The sequence below is a fragment of the Centrocercus urophasianus genome, unplaced genomic scaffold (genome assembly GCF_019232065.1).
Source record: "Centrocercus urophasianus isolate 14NV4802_14NV808 unplaced genomic scaffold, USGS_Curo_1.0 seq_18, whole genome shotgun sequence".
NCBI lineage: Eukaryota > Metazoa > Chordata > Aves > Galliformes > Phasianidae > Centrocercus > Centrocercus urophasianus.
In genome coordinates, this window is record NW_024884733.1 from 15,754,138 (window position 1) to 15,780,990 (window position 26,853).

The 26,853-nt window shown below is 45.4% G+C and overlaps 2 protein-coding genes across 2 annotated transcripts in view; both read left to right on the forward strand.

The window, feature by feature from the left end:
• CUNH1orf52 (chromosome unknown C1orf52 homolog) overlaps positions 1-3,843 on the forward strand; it is a 21,365-nt gene extending 17,522 nt beyond the window's left edge. The window contains exons 5-6 of the mRNA XM_042818974.1: positions 180-272; positions 3,736-3,843. Of these exons, the coding sequence (XP_042674908.1) occupies positions 180-271 (92 nt within the window). The 3' untranslated portion in view covers position 272; positions 3,736-3,843. The remainder of the gene's footprint in view (positions 1-179; positions 273-3,735) is intronic.
• On the forward strand, positions 961-26,291 carry SYDE2 (synapse defective Rho GTPase homolog 2). Its single transcript, XM_042819498.1, has 7 exons — positions 961-1,069; positions 3,739-4,452; positions 12,244-13,343; positions 15,829-15,955; positions 20,060-20,241; positions 20,944-21,175; positions 24,036-26,291. The coding sequence occupies exons 1-7, from the start codon at positions 961-963 to the stop codon at positions 24,536-24,538; spliced, it is 2,967 nt and encodes a 988-aa protein (XP_042675432.1). The 3' UTR covers positions 24,539-26,291.
• The last annotated feature ends 562 nt before the right edge of the window (positions 26,292-26,853 follow it).

Consider the following 26,853-nt stretch of genomic DNA (forward strand, 5'->3'; position numbering starts at 1 on the left):
GTGTTTATAGACCCACCGTTGGCAGCTTTTCCCTGGGCCATTTCCTGTGTGCCTACTGCAGAGAGGACGCATGGAAGTGTTTAAACTAACATCTGGAACCATATGGAACACGAGGAAAATACTGTGCGAGGCTGCATAGAAAAAGAACAGTGATGCTGAGTTTTCTTTTGTTTCCCCAGGCAAGAGACATGGGAGAACAGGCCCAAGGAAGGACTGGGTCATAGCCCAGAGGTGCTTTCACACCCCTGTGGTTCTGCGACTGCATGACTGAGGTTGGACGGACCTTCAGAGCTTTCCTGTGCTGTATGTGTATGGGATGGGATCACTGCTGTGGGGCCTCGAGGGGGTTATGACTAGAAATTTGAATCAACTTTTTTTCTTTAGGAAGATTCGACTTCAAATGTCATTAATAATTAAACTATACAATGGCTTGGGTTGGTAGGGCCCTTAAAACTCACCCGACTCCAAACCCTGCAAGAGCAGGGACGCTGCTGCCAGCTGAGGCCGCCTAGGGCCCCCTCAGCCTGCCCTTAAGCACTCCAGGGCTGGGTGCATCCAAGGCTGCTCGGGACAGCCCTTCCCTCCGACTTTGGCAAGGGACAAAATCCGCGAACACGTGCCGTTTTCCCCAGACCCCGGGCAGCGCTCCCCGCGGCCCGCTACGCCGTACTGCTCGGCGCTTCGCCGGCATGGCGGCGGGCACCAGGTGCGACGGCGAGGGCTCTCCTCGAGCTGCTGCCGAGGCGGTCCCAGCGCCCGGGGCGGCGCGGCACCGGCCCCCGTCGGGGAGCGGCGATGGGGCGGCGGGGGCATGCGCACTGCGGGGCGGCCTCTCGCCCCGCGCAGCTATGCCAAGTATGTGCGCGGCGGCGGCGCGGCGGCAGCCGGGCGCGGGGAGGCACGCCGCCATGGGGCAGCTCCCGCCGTGCCGGGGGGCCGCCGCCCGCTGAGCGCCCAGGCATGGCCGAGCCGCTGCGCAGGACGCTCTCCAAGCTGCGCGGCAGGAGGTCCCCGCGAGGGGCGGCGGCGGGCGGCGCGCACCGGCACGGCGGGGGCTGCGGGCCGCAGGGTAAGAGCCCGTCTGCCCGGGGCGCCGGGGGCCGCGTCTGGCGACGGAGCGCTCCCACGTGCGGAGCGGGGCGCGGGGTCGGTCCCCTCGGAAGGGGAAGGGGAGGGGCGCGGGGCTCTGGCGCGGCGCTTCTCCGAGAAAACGGTACCGAAGCGAGTTTCTCGGCGCTCCGAGCTCCGCTCCGCTCCGCGGGGCTGTTGGCGGCGCTCCGTGCCGCGTCTGCCCGAGCAGTGAACGCGGTGCGGCTCGGCGCAGTGCTGGCGGGCGGCGGGGAGTGCAGGTAACGAAAAGGGAGCCCCGAGGCGGACGGGGCGGCTGTGCCGCGCAGGTCGGTGCGGGGAGCGGGCTGCGCCGGGCTTTGGAGCTGCATTTTTTTTTCCAGAGTTTGCGAAGACTTCGCGTTTGTTTCGAGCAAAAGTAATGCTGTTCTGCAAGTTCCAACGTAGGTCGAGAATCAGCCCTCCGCGGGCGCGTTTTCACAACGTCGCTCATTCTTCTCGGGACAGAATTCCCCGTTTCCACGAGAGGCCCTCGCTGTCAGAGCGCTGCCCCGTGCGGCTCATCACGCGGCCGTTCGCTGCTCTTCGCCTCATGACCGTTTGTCATTCTCTCGCATTTGTTTCCTCCCTGTTTTTTTTGCACAGTTTGATGCTTACGGACCGTGCTTTGACCGCGCTGCCGTCCCGCCGCAACACAGCCCCGCTGTGTGCTGGGCGGTGTGCAGATTGGGCAGGGAGCGGGTGGCTGTTGCAGCCCCGGAGCTGTGCGTTCTGCTGGACCGTGTGCGGTGGGACTGGGACGGCCGTTCCCCGCTTCGTTATGACCTGAAAAGCAGCGCCTCGCGTTGGGATGAGATGTTTGATATGTGTATGTAATAGGCACGGGATTTGTCGTGACCTCAGCTGAGCTGAAGCACTGCATCTGGGGCTCTGGAGGTGCTGTGGTTTTCCTGTATTATAACTTTAGTGATTTATTTGACCTTGTGTAGATGGAGTGGGAGGTGAGTTGAGTGCCTGCCTGTTTGTCTGCCCTTCTGTTTGTTCACCCCAGCACTGTGCGGAAGCCTTTTGGGGAGCGGTGCCTCATTCTGTGTTGTGCAGGGTCTGCCTCTGGAAATGCTCTGATTGCGCTGAACAGAGCCAATGGCGTTCTGCTGAATGAAGCTTTGCTCTGGAGCAGAGAGCACATTTGTCACCCCTGTAGCTCCTTGAGCTTCCTATTTATTTGAATTTCTGGTTACTATAACAGATGTTGGCGTTTGGGAGTTGCTGTGCTCCGTGGAGCTGCTGGGTGCTCAGATGCTTGCATGTGAAACAGTTTGTTATTAAAATAAACACCCACAGAAGGACTTTCAGGATCAGGGCCAAACTGGAATAAAGGGGAAGCAGCATTTGCAAACACAGCCCTGGATTGCGAGAGCTGTGCTTGGAAGACCTAAATGCAAGTGTATCATTTGGATGGGATTCAGTGAGCGTTTGCAATCAATGGCTTTTGGCAGAGCTGGCTGATTTGGAGACTGAGAGAGGAGAGCTGTGTGGCTGCGGCGTGCCCCTGCAAGCAGGAGGTTATTGCAGTGCTCTGCAGCTGCTGCTGGCCGCTGTTCCTGCAGGAGGCTCATGTGGGTAGTGCAGTGCAGGGCTGCCCAGGTGTGCACTGGGGGCACCACAGCACGGCACTGCCCAGCGCACAGTGATTCTGAACGTGTCTCAGGTCTGTGGGTTGGGGGCTGTGGGGTGGCAGCCCTGCAGAGGGCCTTTGTGTCCCTGGCAGTGCAAGGAGCGGCAGGAGTTGCTGTCAGTGGGCATACAGATCTGGCATGGTGCGTGTTTGTATTGGCGTAAGTGCTATTCCTCAGCTCCATGGAGAAGGGAGCTTTGGGGAGGTCAGGGTAGAAGCACCCTGCCTGTGGAACACCATTACAGGTTTAGCTTTGCTGTAGTACAGCATTTTAAGTATGTATGTATATATTTGTATATAAATGTATATATTTAAGTATGTATTAAGTTTGAACTTGTGTATAGAGTTTGATTTGTTGTTAAATGAAAATGAAAAATTTGTTGTAAAATGATGTATTTAAAAACTTTTATTGATTCTTCCTCTCTTCTTTTTGTTCTCACAAACCAAGGGTTGTTCATGCCCTGGGCAAAGTGTATGGCAGTAAGGACAGTCCTTGCTGGAGGCTTCTGAGCCAGATAGATCCCCATCTTTGTTTTCTACTTAAATCCTGCCCTGAACACAGGGTATGGCAGTAAGGACAGTCCTTGCTGGAGGCTTTTGAGCCAAATAGATCCCCACCTTTGTTTTCTACATTGTAAATACATCGTAGGAACAATGGATAACAAACCCACTGCACGCACAAAATTACCAGAGCAAAAAGATCCTTTTCTGCCTAAGTCTGTCTGACCTTTACACAGAGCTCTCACTGCCATTTACCTAAATTACACGGTGTTAAAATACAGCCCAACAAGCCTGACTTTTCATTAATTACACACATGTTCTGCTTTGGCAGGCTGACGTGTAATTTGATGATAGCATCACCTTGTCTTTTGTCCTTTCAAATGAGGTCTAAGGCGAACGTGATACGATGCTGTATGTCTTCATCTGTCCTGCTAAAAGCAATGCGATATTCTGAGCATTTGTCTCTCCTCTCTCTCCTGTTCTAACAGCAGATCTAATAGAAAATGTATACGTAGCCCCACGGAGCAGGAAGGAGCCCAAGTCTCCAAAGGCAAGCGAGCTCCCCGAGCACCGGCCACAGATGAACAGCATCACTGTTTCTAAGAAGCGCAACTGGCTGCACCAGAGCACCCACCGAGCCCCCCGCCTGGAGGGAGAAAGCACATGTAAGAAGACACCAGGGGCTGTCACCCAGGCCCCACGGTCCCCCAGCCCACTGCCCTCACCAAGGGTGCGGGGGGCTCCTGCCAGGTCCCCGGCAGGGCCGGAGCGCCCCATCCTTGGCTGTGGTGCTGCGAGCGCCCTTCCGAATGCCACAGGCTCTGCTGCGCTGCAACGCTGTGCCTTTGGTGAAGACAACGATGCAGATGATGAAGGAGAAATATGGTATAACCCCATCCCTGAAGATGATGAGCCAGATGTCCTGAGAGTCCTCCATCCTGCTGCCCATAACCCTGTCACTGTGGACTGCCCTGCAGGCTGCTGCAAAAGATTGCCTGTCCGGGACCTGGGAAGGGCATTAGGGCCCCTCGATGTTCCCCCGTGCTCCCCAGAGAGAGCGGGGGACACTCAGCCTGGCGAGCTGGGTCCTGCCGACACCATGCAGCCCGGAGAGCACCTGCTGCAGCAGCGGCAGAGGTTTGCCAGCAAGCCCCAGAGCATGCTGGCAGCAGAGGAAAATCCTGCATTTAAGTGCCCCTCAGCAGGTAAGAGTGTTTAGGTAGACAAAGATGTCTTATCCTCTGCTTTCTTTGTAAAGAATGATAAGCCTTTCTTATGTTTCTTTTCTCTTTCTCCTCCTTTTGTCTGGATCAAGCACATTTCCAGTAGCAGTGCATGTTATGTTCATTAAAAAGAAAAGAAAAAAAAAAAAAGGAAAAAAAGGCTAAGGTAGGGATATTGATACCTGCTAAATGTAGAGCGGCACAGTGACTTTTCAGCCAGTTTGCTCACCTGGCATATCTGGATGTGGTTTGCCTCTGCCAATGGAGTCAGCTCCAATTTGGAATCCAGTTCCAAACAGACCATGTTTGGTCTGGCTCCAAGCTGGCTGAAAAGAAAGGTTTTACCAAGTGGGCTTACTTAAGCATGTTAATGAGAGGACCCACTTAGTTTTCTTTCTGTTCCTTAGTGTCTCGTTTGGGTCTTGTGTTCCAGCCTTTAAATTGCTTCATACCTTCAGAAGTTTCTTTAACCTACTGTCTGGGATTTTTAATAAATACTTTTTGAGAGATCATATAAATGCCATTTGTAATCATCTGCTTTGTGTGGGTATACAGTATTTGTGTAATTGAAAGTGGAGAGGCCCTGGAGCTCATTTCCAGGCTGTCATTCTGCATTGCCCTCTGGAGGAGCTCTGTCCCCCTCCCACTCAGTTCTGGCAAATTGGCCCCAGATCTGTAAGTTCAGAAGCTGTGTTGCCTGGACTCAGCGCAGCGATGGCTTCTGGGAATGGGAGATGTTTTCAGAGGCACCAAAGCAACTTCTGTAAACAGCAGAAGAAAAAGTACTCTGTCCTCTCTTCTGGGAGCTCACATTTTGTTCTCCTTGTGGAAATACTGCTGATCTGAGTGTACTTTCAGTTCCAAAGTATTCTGAGAACATTTATTTAGAAATAATTCACTTTATAGCCTGCATGAAATACTTAGACCAGTTATGTCTGCTTGCAAAATCAGTGAAATACCATGATGTTATTTTTTTCAAAGCAGTTTGGAGAGGTCAGGATGTGGGGTTGTTGGGAAAGTCACGAGCACATTCTGCAGGCTGTTTGACTCCAGTTTAGTCATGAAGCCCGTGATGTACAGGCGATTCTCCTTAAAAAATGAAACCCTTCATGCAAGAAGGAGAATGCCCTTTCTTTTTTAAATACTGAAGAAACATTTATTCCTGAAAGCAAAATGATGTGTTTAAAGCGTCTTTCCTGAAACCAGGAAAAAAGTGTGGTGAATTTCCCCCAGTAGGTTTGGTATGCTCAGAGCTGATTAAGCTACTTTAAATGCAGTTCTTCTTTGGCATGTATTTAACAGCGACCAGAGTGAATGGATGAACTGGTGATCAGATGGATCCCTGCTGCTCAGTAATTGGCTTTATCATGGAGAAGTGATTTTTTTTTTCCTCTCTTCAGTTAAGGTGTCTACAGTTATTTTCAGTCAGATTTAAAATGACAGCTCATCCATGTTGCAATTACTGCACATAGGCTGCATGGACAGTTTAATATTATTTGTGCTTGAACCTTGCTTGAATTACACAGTTGCTGCAAAATAGATGTCTATATAGGTCAAGCAGTAACCCCTGACAAATACTCAATTTCTGCTTTGGGGAAAAGTCTGCTTATCTTTGTTACTGCTGTAATTTTATATGTGTCGGTAGTGCTTAGTACTAGAGTCTGAGAGAGATTTTGAGAAGCAAAGACAGAAAGAAGTAGGATACTACAAAAGACAGTAAAAGACATATTTTCATTTCAATTATTATTATTATATACTCAGTATATTATTTTTATATATAATATATACAATTTTCATTTGATGCTATCTTCTTTGGTCAGCGCAAGTGGTTTAACCATTTAAGCTTTAAATAATGCTGCCTCATTTGGATCTCAAATGTTGTACAGAGGAAGTAGTCTTGCTCTTTTTTTTTTTAATGGAAACTTGAAGGAAAAATGTAAGAGTTTGGTTGCTGAGAGTCTTCCCAAACAAAGTAGTGAATAGATCTGTCCTGTAAATGTTTTGTTTAAATGGTGTATAGATTGTAGAGGTGTTGATTTTCCCGTTGTCTTAACTTGCATCATTAGTTCCAAGTGTTAATCCGGTTAGTTTCTCCAGTAAAGGACATATATGCTAATAGGATTTGTCAGGTAATTCCTTGTTGAATAATTCTAGCTGTGCTAGTTTTTGGAAAGGAATAAAAACAAAACAGCCCTATACTACAGTAATTAGGAAACACACTTTTGTTTATGTATTTTGTTTATGTCAAACAGACAAAAGGTGGCAGTAAGTAGAAAATTTGCTGAGGTAGAAATGTAGAAACATAGCACCAGCTCATGTTCTAAGGCTACAGGAGAGGAATTTAGGTGGAAATTTACGTGGACTGTGGAGCATGTTTTTCATATCGCATTTAGAATTTTTCAAATGTATGAACTTCTGAAGTAATTTTTTCTTACGACTGTTTGACTGTATTCTAGTTGAATGTGTTGCTAGACATCTGTATCACTATCAAGGCACTGAAGAATAGAGTCCCTTTGTAGTTCCTGCTTTTGCCATAGGTTTACATTGTGGATCTTCGGATAGGGCCTTTTTGGAGAATTTGTAATGCTTCTGCTTTTAGTACCAGCATTTAGAGGGTAGGTTTAGACTAGATATTAGAAAGAAATTCTTTACTGTGAGGGTGGTGAGACATTGCAATGGGGTGCCTGGCGAGATTATGGATGCCCCCTCCCTGGAGGTGTTCAAGGCCAGGCTGGATGGGCTTTGAGCAACCTGGTCAAGCGGGAGGTGTTCCTGCCTGTAGCAGGGGGTTGGAACCAGGTGATCTTAAAGGTCCCTTCCAACCCAAACCATTCTATGATTATTTCTGGGAGTAGTGCCTAACTGATCAGTGGGGTCATTTCATGTCTGTGTCTCAGAAGCATTCTATAGGGCATGCTGATTCTAGCCTGTGAGAACCCTGGCTATGCTTTTGTTACTAAACATGTGTGCTAGCTAGATGTCTGGCTGCAAAATCCTGGTAGGAGTCATTGGAAATTGATTTTTTTCTCAGCACTGCGGGAAGCGATGGTTGGTGCTGTGTTCCAGTTTAGCTCCAGCTGGGCACGTACTGGGGTTAATCTAAGCAGTGCTCTTCCTTCACTTAAATGGATGCTCTTCTGGTTCATAAATTTATTGTTTGGGGCCCAAATTTTTTAGGCTTGCATGTTGCAAATGATCTTTGTCAACAGGCCAAGAAGTGTGTCCTGCTTCTGTAGAGCTGATTGGCAGGATTTTGGGGGGGGTGACATGTAGGTTTTGAAGGCTGTGGTCCTACCCAGGGATCTGTCTTTGATCCGTTTTGGTGACCTGTTGTAAGGACCTGCTGGGGAGAGGGGTTTAGGAGTTGTAGCAACCGAAGAGTTGAAGCAGTTAATGTGAAGTAGTTATTTATTTCATCTTCTGCTTTGTATGGAATCATGTTTCTGTCATCTTACTGGGGAAACAGAGATACTTTTTATCCCATGTAAAAAACCACGAAGGAAAGAGGAGGTGGTGCGAGCAGTCCAAAATGAGGCACGCCTGGCACTGCGGCCGATGGCGCTTGGTCCAACGCCAGCATTCTAATGAAGCCTGCTGAGGTCTGTGTGACACGGAGAATCATTAACGTTTAGAATATTTGCCAGGAATTCATTCCTGTTTGCAGATAGCAAGCTCTTAAGGCTGGCGGGTGACCTGAAGTGCTGTTAAACATGCTCGTTGTCCCCTCTCAAGGGGTCCCCCAGCAGGGGGCACTGAGGACTATGGTGGTGCAGGGTCAGCCCGACAGGCTCTTACAGCATGGTCTGTGTAAAGTAGTGTGTGACTTCTGCTCCTGAAAACGTGACCCCAGCATTGGTGGGTTTGTCACGGCTTACTCAGTGTCTGTGTATATTTGGCATTGTACTGGAAGAAAATGAACAACTGTTACTGAGTGCTTAGAGCATTCTTTTTTACCCTTTTAATAGTTTCTCCATTCCTTGACTCTGAAGTGCCATGTGGGGTTGAACACAGAGACCAAATTGGTCAAAATGACATTTTTCATAAAGGTTAAAAAAGGACTTATCTTTTAGCAGACTAAGAGAAGATTCTTCCTTTTGTTTAGATAATTATTACATAGAAATAATTACATTCTATCCTCATTTAAGGAAGTTTTTTTGCTAATATGGATAAGGGAGGTTACTTTCCTTGCATATTAGTTGAAGTTGCTTGCATTTGATATAGCATGAATTCTCTTAGAACTGTTTTCAGCTTTGCAGTGAGTCTTTCTATCAGAGTGGATGTAGAACTATCTGAGGATGAAATGGGCCTGAGCTGGAGTAAGCTACCAGCCTTTGGCATCAGTAGAGCCGTGTTATTTGTGTCAGCTGAGGATCCAGATCAGTATCTCTTCTGGAATCTAGCACAGAAAAACAGGAGCCTTTTTTTCATTCAGCTGTCATTTGCTCTGAGATTGATTTTGAGCTGTTTGGGCTTTTCTGTTCTGATTTGTTGCTTTTGGGGGGGAAAGAGAAAAAAAAAGTTTTCCCAAGGAATACATTGGGTTGACTTTTAAAAATAGAAAATAAAAGTAAAAAATCTAGGACAAAGGGAAGCTTTGGTTTTGAAAATTATAGCAGCTTAGTACAAGCTGTATTTTTTTCCTCTTCCTAAAATGAAATGGCCTAGAAGTTAGCTTTCATATCCTATCATTTTTCTAGAGATACACTTTCAGTGTCAGATGCAGCATATTAAGTATTTCAGGAGGATGGCAGGAAAAATGAAATTACATATGAGCTTGAGTTGGGTCAGAGCTCAGCATTTCCCTTAGTTATTATGAGCATGGCTGTTTGGTATTTTAATAGCTCTGTGATGAGGAACTGATGTTTTCTGACTTACTCATCTCATCTTGGGGTCCCGAAAATAAATCACAAGCTTTCTCATGAGCTTTAGAGTTACTCAGAACTCTTCCTTAAGCGAAGTGGAATGTTGTACATAGAATGGGATAATCAAATATGCCTGTAACATAGCAGGCATTGTTGGCAGGCAGTCTGACAGTGTCACGTCCACCCAGGCACAGAGTGATGCTAAGCTGGGCCAGAGGTGAATGTTACCATGTGGGATCATGACGTGTGCTGTGTGCTGTGAGTTTGCCTGCTGTTCCTGTAGGGCAGATCTGTGTAGGTGAGGTTTCGGGCCCTGCTGTCCCCTGGCCATGAGGGGAAGGGCAGCTGATGGCTGTGGAGCACCTCATGTCTAGGGGCCACCTGCCCTGCCTCTGTGGCTGTGGAGAGTTTTTGTCCCATGTGTGGCCATGCTGTGAAACAAATAGAAGCTGTGGGCTTTACTCATCCACCTGAACCAGCTCAGAGAGGCAGCCCTGGTACAAAGTCATTTGGCTCAGCACACTGCTTGGTCCCCAACTTGTCCCTTGGCAAGCTGTCCATCCCTGGGTTGGGGTCTCCTTCAAAAGCTGCTTTCTTCTGCACTTTGTGCAGCTGATGCTGTCAGGAAGTGCGAGGCGGGTGTGTGGAGTGCTTTGTCAGCTGCACCTCATCATCAGCCCCCTGCTGCCTGGGCTACCATTGGCACCCCAGTGCCTCTGGTGCTTCCCTTCCTCCTGCCAGTCTTCCCTAAGGCATTTCTGAAGTGTCAGATGCCACCTGTGTGGAACAGAAAGGAAGCTGGGCCAAGTGAGCAGATTGGGAAGTGGAATGTGATGCGACTGTGCTGCAGATCCCTATTGCAGCTCGTTAGCAGTCATCATGTGTACATTTGGAAATGATGTCCGTACCTCAGCACATCGCTGGCATTAGTGGGGGCATGACACTTGTGGGATTGGTCCCGCATAACCAGCTTCTGCCAGCTGTGTTTTGTTTTAACCCCTTTGTGATGAAGGCAGCAGAAGTCATACCTGTGAAAGTCAGAATGTCGGGTTGCCTCTGCAGCTCTCCTGAGATGGAGGAAAGTTGAATGGGCTGGCCTGCTTTCTTAAGCCCGTGCCAGAGGCATGGAGCAGAAAGGGAAGGTGAATGTCAGCACAGCACTGGCTGCTATGGGGTGTTCTGGGCCAGCGCAGCTATACCGCGACCCGCAGCACAAGCAAGGCTTTGTCCAGCTCTGTCGTACCCCGTGTCTCCTGCCAGCTGCTGCCAGAACAGCAGGCAAGGAACTCCTCCAAGAAATGCAGAGCTAAAGGCATTTTCCTCTGTTGCTCTCAAAAACAGATACTGTGTGCTGTTCTTTATGACTGAAACTGCTATAAAAGAGCTCTTTTAAGCAAATAGTGACTTGGACTTACTTAATAGTGATTGGAATTAGACAGTAAACATCAGAAAAATCTGTAAAAGAAGCTGCTGTAAAGAATGATTTGCTGTGTACCTCTTTCCTTGTACGCACTGTGAGTAGGGTTTGCCTTTCCTCAGTGAGCAGTGCGGTGGATTCCCCTGCTAATATAGGCATAGGACTGTAGGTCTCTGAACAGCTGGGGCGGCTGCAGCAGCAGGGCTGAGTGTGACCGGATGCTCTGGTTTCCAACCGGGAGCACAAGGCTGCATGAGTGCTGCCAGAGCTTGTCTGGGATGAAGGGATGGGATGGTTGTTCTTACAAAAGCCACTCTTAGTGTCTCAGTGGATAGAAAAGTGGCTCTAAGTGAGAGTACTCATGAAATTTTATTTGTTCTGGCCTTAGTTTTCATCTTGCACACTACAGCAACTCAAGTGAATCTGTTGCCTTTTCTACAGTCATTACTGCCTCATGCTGGTGGCAAGAGAAAAGGCTTGAGCTGAAACTCAGTTTTGGGGTTTTCTCAAACATTCAAGCATGAGGAGAGCTACAAGTTCGTGTCTCTATGAGTCATGCACAGAAATTACTGATAGCAACTTCTTATTCTGATTGTATCCCTTCATTACTTGTCCTGCACTGTCAAATGAATGTAGATTTTCTTTTCTCTCATTCTTTTCTTCTTCAACATCAGTGCCTGTTGTTAAAATTATTTTTGTTCCTTGAAAAGAGATTTTCCAAAAGATTTCCCACCATGGTGTCAGTTGGGAACTGTGTAACTTTAAGCCCTGTCACAGGGTGGCTGTGCCAGGAAAGAGGGAAAACTGCTGGCACGAACAAGGCAGTGCACAGTGCAGCTTTTGGAGTAAATAAATCCTTGTTGCTTTCCTGCTCCTCCCTGCAGCAGAAAAGGGGAGCTGAAAGAAACGAGAGAAGAGGGGTGAGACGCTTCTCCAGAGTTCTTTTGGGTAAGAAAGGGAAATGCAAAGTAAAGTAGCAGTATCCTTTACCAGGGATGTGCATGTTTCCTTTAGACTTGAGAGGGCAATGCTGATGTGTTAATCTTTGTCGCTAACTGCTTTGTGGGCAGAAGCGCACTTGTCATTTTCCAGCGCTTTCCTTTTGAGGACTGATTTCATTGCACCTGTGCCCCAGGAATGCAATTGTGTCTGCCTGGATGAGAGGGATGTAACGTAAATGGACAAGAGCTGAATGCAGTGGGTGAAATAGCTCATTTGTTTATCTGTAGTTTCTGGCTCTTTCATCTCCATAGAGCAGAACAAATCAGGCTTCTGACTATGAACTGCCAAATTTTGCTGCACAGGTCAACAAAGCACAACACTCTGGGTGCTTGTTAATATCTCTAACTGGTGAACGACAGTCATCTGAATGAATTGCATTTATCAAGTTAAGACAAATCAAAGTGTTTTCCTCTAGTTCGATATTTTATTTTCATTACTGTGAACTGCACTTACAGAACATTTGTTTATTCTCTTTAATTTTTTTTCCTAAAGGGCCTGGAGTTGTACTTGCACACAAGATTGATATACCAATAACAGAAGTTTCTCCTCCAAGTCCTAGTCCCTTGAAAAAAAGTGGATCAATCAATTGGCCTTTCCCCGATCGAATCAAATCTCCCAGAACTGTGAGGAAGCTTTCCATGAAAATGAAAAAACTGCCAGAACTCAGCAGGAAGCTGAGTGTCAAGGGAACTTCAAGCCATAATAGCTCAGATAATCCTTCTTCCCTGCAGAAAGGGAGCTCTCGGGATACAAGCCATACAGCGTCTTTGCCATCTTCGGGAAACTCAACTGCAGCTGCCAGCAGGAACGTCATAAGTCGTTACCACCTCGACAGCAGTGTGTCATCACAGCACACCTACAAAAAGAAAAGCTCAAGGAATTCCAAGTCCTCCAGCAAAGGTGGTTACCTCAGTGATGGTGACTCTCCTGAACTTTTAACCAAATCAGGCAAACATGGACATGAAACCAAGTGTGGGAAGGGAAAAGAGAGCTTTTCAAGTAACAGTGGTAAAACTGAGATAGATATCGATGCTTTCAGGCACTACAGCTTTTCTGATCAACCCAAGTGTTCCCAGTACATCTCTGGACTTATGAGCATTCACTTTTATGGTGCTGAGGACTTGAAACCACCAAAAATAGACTCAAAAGATGTCTTTTGTGCAATACAGGTTGACTCAGTAAACAAAGCAAGAACAGCCCTGCTTACATGTAGGACAGCATTTCTAGATATGGACCACACATTCAACATAGAAATTGAAAATGCTCAGCACTTAAAGCTGGTGGTGTTCAGCTGGGAGCCCACCCCACGGAAAAACCGTGTTTGTTGTCATGGCACTGTGGCTCTTCCTACTCTCTTTCGAGTGACAAAAACACATCAGCTGGCTGTCAGACTGGAGCCAAGGGGGCTTATTTATGTCAAACTGTCACTTATGGAACAGTGGGAGAACTCTCTTGATGGTTTGGATGCAGATCGGGAACCAGTGATGTTTGGTGTAGATGCTCGAAAAGTGGTAGAGAAGGAAAGTACAGGCCTGATGGTGCCGCTTTTAATTCAGAAATGCGTAATGGAAATTGAAAAAAGGGGCTGCCAGGTACTGTATATATCTTAATGTTTTGTTAATGTTGCTGTGTCTGGATCTTTGTTGCAGATTTTTGCACTGTTACTTCTGGAGCAGGAGTGGTTTTTAAGTTATTTTCTTGCTCCCTCTGTGTGGTGAACGCCAGTCATTGTACTGGGGGGAGAACAGCAGGACTGCGAAATCACTGCTTCCAACTTTGCTCTTGTAAAGGAGAAGAACATTTGCTCACAGTAGCTTTAGGACTGCAGCACCCAGCACGTAGAGTCACCCTCAAAATAAGGCAGAGCTGAGATTAGGATTTGGAAATGTCTGAGGCACAGATCATTACTTAAGGACATAGTGTACTGACACACAAGGAGTGTGGTACTTCCTCCACATTTGATGCAAAGCACGAAGATGAGGAGGGGCTATTGAGAAGATAGATTATTTGTTTCCTCACACTGCTTCTCCTAGCCTTTCTTCAAGTTGTCCTTAGGATAACGAAAGGCAGTAAGGCCCACTGTGTTCTCTTCATCTTACTGCGACTTATGTCAGTTGGTGTAACCCAATGGAGAAAAAATGTTGTAGAAACAAATCCCCCGTTACAGACTAGAAATTTCTAGACTAGAAATCCCCCCGTGCTAGACTAGAAATTTCTTAGGAAGGAAGATATGCAGTCCTAAGGACAGACGTTGCCCCTTGGTAATTCATTTGAAATTGTGAGAGGATTTCTACATACTGCTCTGTACACTGTGAGCCCTTGGTTTCTGTTACTCTTGTTGCTGCCCAGGTGAAATGGAGAGGTAATCACAACTACCACTGTTACTACTTTTAATTGCTAACAGTTTGGCTATAGTTTCCTGGTGTTAAGAAATTAATGGCTACTTATAACCTAGATTGAAATATACAGACAGGAATAGTATTTGTATGTAATTATTTTGCCGAAAGTCAGTGCTGATAACTGTGTGATTGTCATTGTGCTTCTCCTAACATGCAAGTCGGTGGAAAAAAGAAGTTGTATTCTTTCCAGTATTTGTGTCTCATGGTTGCAGTGTTTTATTTTGGGCTTATTAGCACCTAGTCATGCAAATGATTTTGGGTAATCAAGGCATCACTGGTAATGAGGCGATTGGGATCTGAGCTGTCTGTGTGCACCTGGTGCTTCTGAGCATAAAATCTAATTTGTGCATTTGCTCAGGGAGAAATAAAAATGCAAAATATACTGTTAACTTTTAACCATGCACTTTTCTGACCTTTTGATTTTCTCTTAGAATGCAGACTACTGTCATGATACGTCGTTTCCACCTGACTTTCAGACATAGTGTTACAAAACTTGGTTGAAATTTTCTTAGGCCAAATATCGGGTCTTATTTGGTCTTGGGAAGGAGAGAGTACAAATTCCATTGAGTGACTTTCCAGGCATTTAAGCAGGAATTAATGTATGGCCAGACACATACTCTTCTTTGCAAACCTGGATATGCACGTTCTAAGCCAACACAGACCACATCAAGTTTTGAGCTGGTTGGTTGTTTAAGTCCACAGCATTTTGGGGCTAACCATGTGTTCAGTACATCTGCCTGTAAAATCCATTAAAATTAAATTAAAATAATGTATGTAAGATTTAGCTCCTCTCAGTCACGGTGGTGATGAAAATGAAAAATACAGCAACAAAAAAATGCAAAATTGGAGTGTGTGAAAGCACGTAATTGGCTTAGTAATACAGTCCAGATGTGTTGTGGAGTCACTCCTAGCATCTTGAACACATGAAATAACCCCCACATTAAATGTTACATGTCATTTGAAATGTGGAGGTCAGCGTCTTGTCATCTTTAAAATAGCAATTTGTGAATGTCGTTAGAATGGAGTATTCATAATTCTCTTGAAATCCTTTCTACCAACATCAAGCAGGGTTTTAGTTACATCTAGCTTTTTCTTGTAGGAAAATGTTAAGGGTCTTTTTCCTTGAGAGATTTATGACGTCTCTTGTTTATTAGGTAGTTGGTTGTGCTGCTACCTTTTTCTACTAACGTTTAATAACCATTTTGGAACATGTTCTAATGTACTTCAAAATGATTTTTCTCTTCTTTTCCGCTTAAGGCCCAGTTTTATCTTATATAATTATACAGTTATTACTAGAGAAAACGATGGTGACCTGCGTAGGATAAGAGGAGAATTATGTTTACTTCTTTGTTTCCCAAGTTTTACGTAAAAGTAAAGTCCTGAGTGGATTCTGAATTACCTGATGGTGTGCTTCTGGCTTACAGCTTGGGATGGCTCAGTGAACACTGCTCAGGATGTCTCCTGCTGTAGAAAGCTTTGGCATTAGTCACCTGTCAGTTGTCTCTTGAGTAACTTTTGATGGTGAATGTGATCAATTAATATTAGCAGTTGGCAGTGTTTGAGTTTTCTTAACGGTTGTTTGAACATCTTGCTGTACATGCTCCCAGGTGAGTCCAAACATGGTATGTGTTCTGCTTTGCGGGGATAACTGATGTGGAGCTGTGGTTCTTGCCCACAGGTTGTGGGCCTGTATCGGCTGTGTGGCTCCGCAGCGGTGAAGAAGGAGCTTCGAGAGGCGTTTGAGAGGGACAGCAAGGCGGTGACTCTCTCTGAAAGCCGGTACCCAGATATTAATGTGATAACAGGTAATGATTTGACTTCTCTTTCAGTATGTAATTTTGTCATTTTGGTAATACACCTTTTAGAAGGTGAGGCTCTGAACTAGTTTTCTGTTGTCGTTTAACAAGTCATTAGTTGCTTCTCTGTACTGCGAAAGCAAGCTCAGTAACGTCGGAGGTGTGTATTCAAGTAGCTGTGACTGGGAGGGAGGAGGATGGAGTTCCATTGACTCATGAAACTTGGTGTAGGAAGGGAACCTGCACAAGGTGCTTCCACAGTGGCGTCCTGGTGAAGGAGAGGGGCTGGGGGCAGAGGAGCAGGAGGTCTGACAAAACTTCTCTTCACCTGCCCCGGCTTTTTAAGGGAGCGTTGGTGCTCAGTACAGCTGAAATTGTCAGGTGTTTTTGTTGTTGCTTAAAGGCCAAACAGTTTTGTAGCTATTGATGGTATTTGTTATGTAAACCAAAGTTGAGCTGATCTCAGGGATCGCAGAGTAAACTAATCACTGGAGGCAATTAGACAAGAACATTTCATTACTTCCAATCCAGTGATGGAAAATGTTAACATCAGCAGCCAGGGTGTAAATTTTCTGTGCCAGAACACTTTGTGACATTCAGAGGCACTGAGCAGTTCTATCCCATTTGATTGTTTCACTTCAGTGTATTGGGAATTAATTTTGTGTTCAGTACATTTTGTAATTATTCTAAGTAGTGTCAGAAGATACTGCCCAGTGGCATTTTCTTTGTTAACCAAACCTTTTGTACAGACCCAGCAGGTCAGGTCACCTGAACTCCTTTGGCCTCACAGTTGGGCTCATCATTGCTCACCAGCACCAGCATTCTCAGCAGCAGAACCTTGGGCTAGTGTTGCACTCTGCTGTGTGTGATGCATCCTCTACTGGGAGAAGGCGAACAGAAGAAGTAAATAATGGAAATGATCTTTTAACTTAATAATAGATACAATGCAATACCTTGCAAATAGATACATGAAAGAAGCAGTGATGATTTCTAACATGATATTTATTATTCTTGAAAACTTTTCTCAATTTTAGTAAATCAATTGTGCTGTAAAACAGCAGGAACTGTCTGATGTTGACTTGTAAGCAGACAAATGTCAAACAGATTCTCGGTTAATATAAATTTTTGGCTAATGAAATATTTGACCTATTTGATGTTTAATTTTGCAATAATAAAGAAGGCATCACACTCCCATGCTACCAGAAGTGATATAAAGCAGAACTATTTGCAGAAATGTTTCAGGAATATCGTGGGGAAAGGTGTTGAAGCTTCCTTGTATGTGTGCAAAAGAACCTGCAATGCATCACAAGCACTGTGTCCGTGGGAGCACTGTGTACTAGGAACCCACTGTTACTGGTAGAAGCTGAGCTCGGAGCTGCAGGAGTGCGCAGTGGAGACAGCAGGCCCTGTCAGGGCAGCAGTGTCTGTGCTTTCTGTCATGGGTTTATGATGCAGTGCTGAATCTGAAAAGTGTACTTTAATGCCACGCTGCCATCTCTTTAAGCCACATTGATGAGGATGAGCCGTTCTTTGCTTAGCTGTGGGCAGCATGGTTTGGGCATAAAGGTGAGGCTGCAGTTTGTGCTGGCAGAGCTGGGCTACCTGCTATGCTCAGCATGGGAGTAAAGAGCCCGCGGAGCACAGTCTCACTGTACAGAGAGCCTGGGCAATGGCTGTTTGCCCCGGTTCTTCATGCTGTGTTTGCGGTGCTGAGGCTGCATCTCGTGACTCGTACTTTCCTAAGCCAAAGCATTTGTTCCATAGAATGTGAATCCTCAGCATAAATCTTGGCACATTTGGAGAGAAGTGCTTTCTTGTGTCCTTTTTGAAATTTGAGTAGCACTGTTTTTCCAGATGATTATACAGATTTTTTTTTTTTTTTTTTTTTTTGACAGCTCTCCAAAGACCAAAGAATGAGCATTTAATGATTAAATCTTTACTGAGAACTGCCCCTGGGGTTGGCACAGGCTTACAGAGGCGCTCGTGGCTCAAAACCAAGCGCGCTGCCAGTTTTAGGAACTGACCAGTAGAAGTTGTTGCATCATGTCTGTTCTCATCCGTGTGAATTCATATCTCTAAATAAAGCGTGTAACACTGTTAACAGCTCAGTGGGCCAGAAAAATGAGGGATCACTGAAGTGGATGGTAATCTCAGCTTGCTGTCTCCATTTGCTTTGTAGGGTGAGGGGTCGTGGCAAGGAGAACATGCCAATGGGTTAGCAGCAGGGAGTATGGCTTCCTGCAAGAAAACAAGGCTAATTTGGCAGAGTGAATAGCAAAAATGAGTAGAAAGGCCAAAGGGCATTAGTGGATTCCAATCTGCCCTGTTAACCAGGGACACTGAGGAACGTGATTTAATGATTTGATGCTCATGGGTGGACTAGGTGATCTGGTGGTCTCTTCCAGCCTTAATGATTCTACTGATTCTATGGTTCTAAGGTCCTTCAGATGGTAGTCTTGTGGTTGTGGTTGCTGTCAGAGGAATTCTCAGTCATCAGCTGTGACTGTTGCAGTAGCACTAGCTGATCTGACTAGGACATATATTTAGTCCTTTCCTGCTGTAAGCTGATTCTGAATTTGGCCTTCCCCACCCAAAACATGGCAGTGTCAGCATTTCCTGCTGGTGCTTTACATAAATAAGAGGGAAAGGCATCCCAGCCTGTGCTGTGCTGCGCCTCCTGCTGCCACATTGCTCTCATTTTCGCCTGTGGATGCACGTGGGACACTTCTGAATTGAGAAGATGAAATATCATTGGTGGGAAGAGAGGAATGTGAATAAGTTACTAAACAGAAGCGTAGTATGCCACTTCAGTAACTGCTCTGCATAAAAACAGAAAACCTCAAAGCAAACAAAGAAGCCCAGAGGAATTTGTGTTCAGGAAAACATAGAGCTGGCTGGTTTTGTTTCTCATACCCCTGCCAGTATGTTCCTGTGGTGTGCCAGGGGGCTGTGTGCCTGCTGCTGGCCTGCCCAGCCAGAGGGCACTACTGCCGGGTTGCGCTGCTCTTGGGGCAGGGCCTGGCTAGCTGCCTCTGCACTGGGTGCACTCCTCATTTCTCAGTGGTACCAGTTAACAGCGAGAAGCCACTGCAAACGTGGCTGCAGAGGGGAACATTAGCTTCCATTCCTTGTATTTTTTATAAACTGCCTCATAAAAAGCCTTCTGCAGTGTGATTCAGTTTGCAGCTAAGTTATGAAGACAGAATTGATATGAAGTGTTGCTTTATCAAATAGCAGAACATGATAGTATTTACACTGATGTGGGGTTTTCCAGAGCTGTGTGGAGCATGTGCCAAAAAATCTTCTGCCTTTACAAGTGTGCCTTATCTGAGGACAGACTGCTCTGTTAATTACAGTGTCCTCTTTCAAAAGATTTTTAATGCATCATTTCTTAACAAACTTCTTAAGCTGTAATCTAGCTGAATGGGCAGATATTTATGGTCTGAATGCTTTTTCTTTATTCTTTTAGAGGACAATAAGAGCTGATTGTTTCCCTCAGAGCTTTTAGTGCTGGCTGTGCTGGATGTGCTGCCCCATGGCATTATGTTTGTGTGCTTTCCAAGGCCAAGCAGAAATCTTCTGCTGGGTTTTCTTCTTATAGTTGCTGAAATCGGCTCATATTGAAGTGTAGCCAGCTTTTAGCATCAGCTTACATGAATGCAGACAGTTGGTTCTTTCTCATTTGTTTGCATTTGTGGAAGGCGTAAAAGCTGGATGCAGTGCTGCCAGGTTGTTGCGTCCCGCAAACAAGGAGAAAGTACCTCTCCTCCAGCTCTGGAGATGCAGCTGTATGTAGTGCAGCTGGTAGTGCAGCTGGAAGAGCCCAGTGCTGGGATGGCAGCAAGGATGTGAGTGCTGCAGAGCTGCAGGAGCAGAGCCGCCCACTGGCTGTAGCCAGAGCCTGTCCTGTGCAGAGAGCTGCTGCTCAGCTTGCTGGTGTTGTTCTGCCTTTACTGCCTCCTCCTGTCCTTAGCTCCTGAATTTGTCACTGGCACGAGGAATTTTCCCGGGAGATATGTGATTTCTGTGTGCCTTAGTGCTTCCAACCCAATCCATTCCAAACAGTGAACGCGCAGCTTCATGACAGCAGCTGTTCTTGTACCTCTTCTGAAGGTGTCCTAAAGGATTACCTGCGAGAGCTGCCCTCTCCACTGATAACCAAGCAGCTCTATGAAGCAGTAGTGGATGCCATGGTGAAAAATCCCTTGAAGATGGCAGCCACTGGTTGTGAAAATGACCCGAGTGACTCTGAGCACACAGCAGCCCTTCTGGATTGCCTCCCAGATGTTGAGAAGGTGAGTGGTATTAATGGGGTCAAGTAATGGTAAATTGCCAGCTTCAGAAAATAAAGGAGTTTTTTCACACTGGATTTCAAACATGTCAAAACATGTACAACTGTTTCCTGAAAACATGGATTTGTCATGCTCCAAGTCTTTGAAAATACTTCAAGAATGAAGGTATCTGGCCATAACTTTCATTTAGGTGTGTCTTTAGAGATCATCTCTGTAAAGGTAAGCAGTAAAAATGGCACTATTTTATTTTTAGATTTCAGGTAAGCTGTTGTCATTTACAGCAGGACTGGATGGCCAAACAGCTAGCAATGGGTTATTTTTGTTGAAAGCTAAGTAAACTTCTGGAGGCTTGTTCTGACACTGAAGTCTTTCTAAGGGTTTCTTCGTCTTCTAATATATCTGGTTTGCTTGTAGTGCTTCTGCAATCTCTCCCTTCTTTGATATCTCCTCTCCGCTGCTAGAAAACTCATTCATGTAGAACTGAGATCAGGTGAGAAGCAAGATGAATTCTACCAGAAATTCAGTCCTACTTTGTTTCCTCTGCGGCAGTCTAACACAGCTCTTTTATTCAGCACTAGCTGTTCCACTGCTGGGTGTTGATAGAAAAGCTTGAGCTATCAGCCTTGGTATTATCCCTCTAGAGCAGTGATGTTAAGGTGACAGTGCTGCAGTATTGTGTTTCCCGATGAGTGTTTTGTTCTGCAGGCTACCCTGAAGATGCTGTTGGATCACCTGAAACTGGTGGCTTCTTACCACGAAGTAAATAAGATGACCTGCCAGAACTTAGCTGTGTGCTTTGGGCCCGTGTTACTGAGCCAGAGGCAGGAGACCACCAACCACAACAATAGAGTCTTCACAGACTCGGAGGAGCTCGCTAGTGCCCTGGACTTCAAAAAACACATAGAAGTTCTTCACTACTTACTTCAGCTGTGGCCAGGTACTGTTTCACTGATCTAATCAGTGGGAACTGTCAAACTGTTGCTGTATGTTTTTAATGTGACAGTGTAGATTAATTCACAGGATAACTGAGCAGAATCAGGATCTTTAAAATATGAGGTACTGTGGCAACACCTATTAATGTAAAGAAATCATGCAGTCATGTAGTTACTCTTTGTATTAAACCACTACTTAATGTAAAGTTTATTGTTCTAATTACTTCTTTGCCAAATGGCAGCAATTCAGTGAAAAGTGTTTTATGTGAGTAAAGATATCAGAGAAAGCAGACCCAGTGGTAGTAATATTCCCATATCTGAACCTTAGTTAGTTTCTAGTTCTTATTGTTTTCCTGCTTTCTTGCTTCAACCATTCAGGATTCTGAGTATATGGGATTCATGAGTCGTTTGGTCCCTGAGAGACTCAATGGTTTACTTTATTTCTACATTTATAGTTAGGCAGAGCTGTTCCTTGTAGTAGGGGCCATGCAACTTCTTATTGTTTCTCCAGAGCTTTGCGTAAGGAAAAATGTTGTGTGCAAGTACCTTTTATCTCATGTTTCTAAACTTAAGAGCTCAAATGCTTTTCCACGAGCTGGGGTCAGTTCCCAGTAATGGAAGTAAAATTCTAATTTGATTTAACTACTGAAGTACAAGTGGAGTTAATTATTTCTGCAAAGATTTTCCTTTCAAGGACCACTTGAATGATTATACAGCGTTCACATGTCCCCAGCTGTTCAGAGAGACAGTTAGTGGAGATACAGTGACATCAGTGAGCTGCAGCGAGCTCCTTTGCATTTCATCTTCTGCAGTTGCTGTAAGGCAAGATCAGGCTGAGATATTTGGTGGTTTTTGTTAAGTTTGATAAGAACACTGTGAAACAACATTAGATCCAATGGGCTTAATTTTGTATTCAGGTATTCTTTGACCAAATTGTTGTCAGTTTCCTCTCTATATGGAAGATGTGTCCATTGCTCCATGCTGTAGTTCCTTCACTCTTCACAGTACTTTCACTGATGGTGCGGAAAATTGTCAGCTGGTTAACCTGGGTGTTTTAATAACTGTTTCTCAAACCTGAACACTGTAAACCCTTATGTTCTTTAGGGAAGATGTAGCTCATCTTAAAAGCTTCTGAATTGTTCCCTTTTAGAACACAGTAAGTGCTCTTGGAAAACTACTGATTTTCTGCATTAAAACAATTGCAGTTAATCTAGGGGAATAGTATGTCGGATTGTATTTCTTGTTAAATTTATGTGATTTTACTTGAAGTGGAGGCTGTCTGCTTTTCGTGGAGAACTGGGAGCACTTAGGAAATACAGAGGGTCACAGAGGGGCTGGTAGGCAGTACAGTGTTGGTTAAAAGTTAACAAAGATCCATTTCTGGCAAATTAACAAAAAAATAATATGATATAAATAATTCCAAACAGCAGCTGTCTGGATTTGCTGTGTATTTAGGGGCATGAGGTATAAATGTGTGTGCTCTAGCACAAAGTGTGGGATAGACACGCAGACATGTAGACTTTCATCTTAGTAGTTCATAAACCATATAAGAAACATAATGCCTCATTAAAGAGATTTTTATGATTGCAAAAGAAGCATTGAAATCCACACAGTATTGTTGTTGAGATGAGTAAGATAAGTAGAGCTCCTCCTCACCTTGAATGGAAGGCTGAAGTCCTCAACTTGCAAGAAGCATGCAAGGGCACAGCTAACTTAGAGGTAAAATACAAGTGCAGAGCTGTGAGCGAGAGAACTCTGGTGAGCTGTAAGCAGTGCATCTGGACTTGGAGGAGAGATTGCAGTCTGGACTCTTCCATTTTATCTTCTGTAGATTGGGGCAGCTTGATAATCAACATGTTGTGTAAAACTTCAATTTCCGTGTTTTTCCAACAGAAAACAACGAAGTCCTTGTTTGGCTAGAACATGCAATGCTGGCAAGTTATTGTTAACCCATGGCCCTTCATCTTAATGGAGCAGAGTCTGAACAGAAGGGCTTTTGTTACAGTGAGAGAGGGGGGAAAAAGCAGTGATAGTTATTGTGCACTACTGTGAGATGTAAAGCGAGGCTGGAGCACCCTAGGGGGGCTGCAGTGTGGGCAAGGGTAGCACTGGCAGCTCTGTAGGGAAGCAAGGGAACGTCAGCGAGATGCTGAACAGTGCATTTGTGGATAGAAAGTCTGTGGCTAATTACGGGTGGGCATGGTCTGTTTAAAACATAAAGAGATTCTGCAGCTCAGACATTTAATAGGTGCAGGCCAGTAAAATTGTGTGGTGTTTACCGTAGGAAGCCAGTAGCAGTGGAGGTGGCTGTTAGTAACTTGTGCTGTGTAACCATGAGCTCAGGTAACTGCTGTAAGCCCATCGGAGTACGCTTCTGGTTGTGGCTGCTTAGAGAAATTAATGCCAATGAGCTTCTGTTAATAAAGCGGAACATCAGGGCAAAAGAGAAACATGAGAATTCAGCTCTGGTGCATCTTCAGCTTCTACAAGTGTTTCTCTGCAGTGGTATTTTTGTTGTTTTAACCTCCGTTGCTGTGGCTGCTTTCTGCTATTCCCTTCAGCCAAGTGGTTTTGTTTGTCTGCACCAGAGCTGGATGGTGGTTACCTCATGCCCTGAATGTAACCTGTGCTCTGGGAGCATCTCTGCTGAGGGAGGATTTCTCTGCTGCAGTTTGGATCTGGCATGACTGTTCAATGCCAAGGTTTTACAGCGGTTTTCCTAATGGTATTTGATCAAGCAGCAGTAGCACGGTGTGTTGGCTGAGAGTCTGCACGCATCACGCATGCCGTTTGCGCTGTCACGGGCCCTTTGTGTTGCCATGTGGATTCAGCCACACGGGGGTGTAAAATTTTCCTTTTTTCCAGTGCGTCACTCACCTGCCCAGGAACCTGCACATCCCAGCACGCCTCCCGAGCACTTGTTGTCCCTGCGCTACCTGAGGCCGCGGCGGCAGAGACCACAGATGCTGAACCTGAGCAGCGCTGACGCATGCGGGATGCTGCGGCCAAGGCCGGCTGGCCTGGACAGCCCTTCCAGCAACCGCTACGCAGGTGACTGGAGCGGCTGTGGGGAAAGCTATTTCTGCAGCCCCGGGGACTGCCTGGGCGAGGCAGACTATGACGATGTCCCTTCGGAGGACTCGGAGAGTGGGGACGACAGCAGCAGAGTCGATGATGCCGACGGCCTGATGAAGCGCCCGCAGCCCCTCCCAGGGGAACACGCGTTCCAGAGCTATCTGACAATGCAGGCGATAGACTCAGCGGGGAGCCACAGGGCGAACCTCAAGGACCTACAGGAAAGTATTGATACCCTGATAGGAAACCTGGAAAGGGAACTCAACAAAAACAAGCTGAACATGAGCTGCTGAGCCCAGTCCTGCGTGGTGCCTCCTGCTGCGTGCTGCAGCAAGGCTGTGGCCTGCCGTGTGAACGAACCCACTGACAGGCATTCCCTCCTGTTTGTGCATTCCTTGTAGAAGAGCGTGTTAACCTGATTCTGGTGTTTAAGGCAAAAGCTGAGAGACCACAAAGTGACTCCACGTAGTAACATTTCTCCCTAAAAATGCCGTGCCCTTTGGTGGGTGGCATCTGACAGCAGGGCAGACACCATACGCTGCTTGTAACAGCAGGGCTCTTCCTCCTGAAACTCAGCTCTGGTACAGAAGTTCCTCTCAGAAGGGGACTAATGCTGCTTGGCCTGAGCTTTGTAGCATCAACTTCAGACAAACTCATTTTACTATATATGCAATGGCTGCTATGAAAAGTGCTTTTTATATATATATATATAATAATAATATAAATATTTATATATAAAGTTTTAATTGTACAAATATTAATGTATTCATGTATTAACACTTTTCAATAATTATTTAAGCAAGCAAAAATTAAATATTTTTCTAACCTTGTTGTATATATCTGTGTACAAACATGCATGTCTCTGTCCACCTTGAGAGGTCCCGGAGTTCTGAAACATCCCATTCGAAGAGAGTGATGCCAAGAGGAAGCTGCTTTGTGTGTAGCACAGCACTGGATTTGTGCAGAGAAACACATCCAGCAAGAAGGCAGGGTAGATGGTTAACTTAACAGCTTCTGAGTTGCCAGGCATTGGTTCACATGTGCTCCCCTCAAATCCACCCCAACCTTTTACAGTAGTTGTGAGGGCTTTCCAGGATTTCTAGCAGTGAACTGTGCTGCTGCCCTTCAGGGTGATCAGTGTGTGCAATAAGGAGATGAACGCGCTGTTCTGTAGTTTTATTCTTCAGATTTTTCTGTTTTTTTCATGTAAAGGAGGGTCCTGAGGTGCTCACTTCATATTTTCACACAATCACAGAATCCTTAGAGTTGGAAGGGACCTTTAAAGGTCGTCTAGTCCAGCTCCCCTGCAATGAACAGGGACATCCACGGCTGTTTTGAAGACTTCTGGTTTGTCCTGGTAAGCTCAGACTTGGTCCTGGCTGTTTTGATGCTTCTTTTTGCTGCAGAGCTCCATGTGCATTAGTTGAGCTGCATGTTCTGGCTGCCGGTAGGAGTGCCTGAGCCCCTCTGGCTCTGGAGATGCAATCTCAAGTTCTACACAAAGGCAGTCAGGTTTTCTGACTCTTTCGGGTAAAGTGATCTCCCCCAGTGGAGCCGGGTGGGTGGGGTGTTACGGGAAGCAGGGTGGGATTGTGGTTCAGCTCTGAGACGCCCAGCACCAGGGCTGTGTCAGCCAAAAGGACAGAGCTTAACTCTCCTTGTTCATCTGGATGGTACTGGCTCCCTGCCATGGGTACTGTGGGTAAGTGCTTTGCTCTAACCGCTGCTTCCTTGTACTGCTTGTGAGGTTATTTATTTACAGGAGCAAGGAATTAAATACTAGGACAGACTTCATCCCTCTTTTTTTAAGAATTATTTTAGCATGGTCTCAAATGGTTTAATCAGTCCCGTTAATTTATTTTTTTCTAAGTGCTAAAGGATTCATAACAGTTATTGCAATATAATGATAATGTATGAAAATGTAAATTTAACCGGAAACATTTATCAATAAATCAATGTATTTTTTTAAACTTTTATACCTACAGAATGGGCATACATTTTGAACAATAAATTTTAATTCTAAATAAAATTTGATGAAGAACAGAATTTGACTGAGCCCAGTTAGTGTTCTTTAAAGCGGTGTAAGGTTGTGCCATGTATTTGCACTGGCTGCATGCAGGAGTTCCTTCCATACAGGTACTTAACTTCTGGGAAGATGTATTGAACACTGGGTGTGAAAATCTGCTAGCATTATTAAAAGGTGGGGGTGTTAAAGTTGCTCAGTAAGCATTACCTTAAGCTTTCATCTTTTATAGTAATCTTGGCGATGACAATGAGCGCAGTTGAATAAGCAGATGCTTTTTCTACAGAAAGCTGTAAGTTGGTGCAGCAATCTGCTGCTCTGTCAAGTTTTAATATTTTAATCTTACAACAGGAAATGAATGACCTGATAGATGTTATTAATGTAACTGTATTTAATTATAGTATAATAAAGCAAAACCACTTCAGTATGGGTAGTATTCAAATGAAACATTTGCCGTTATTCCGGTTATGGCCACTTGTAGGACAGACTTTACATCCTGGTTTTGACCAGAGAGCTGCTCCTGCTGGCCTAGGTAGCAACCAAGAGCTTTCATTTGTAAGATAATTCTACATTATTGAAACTAAG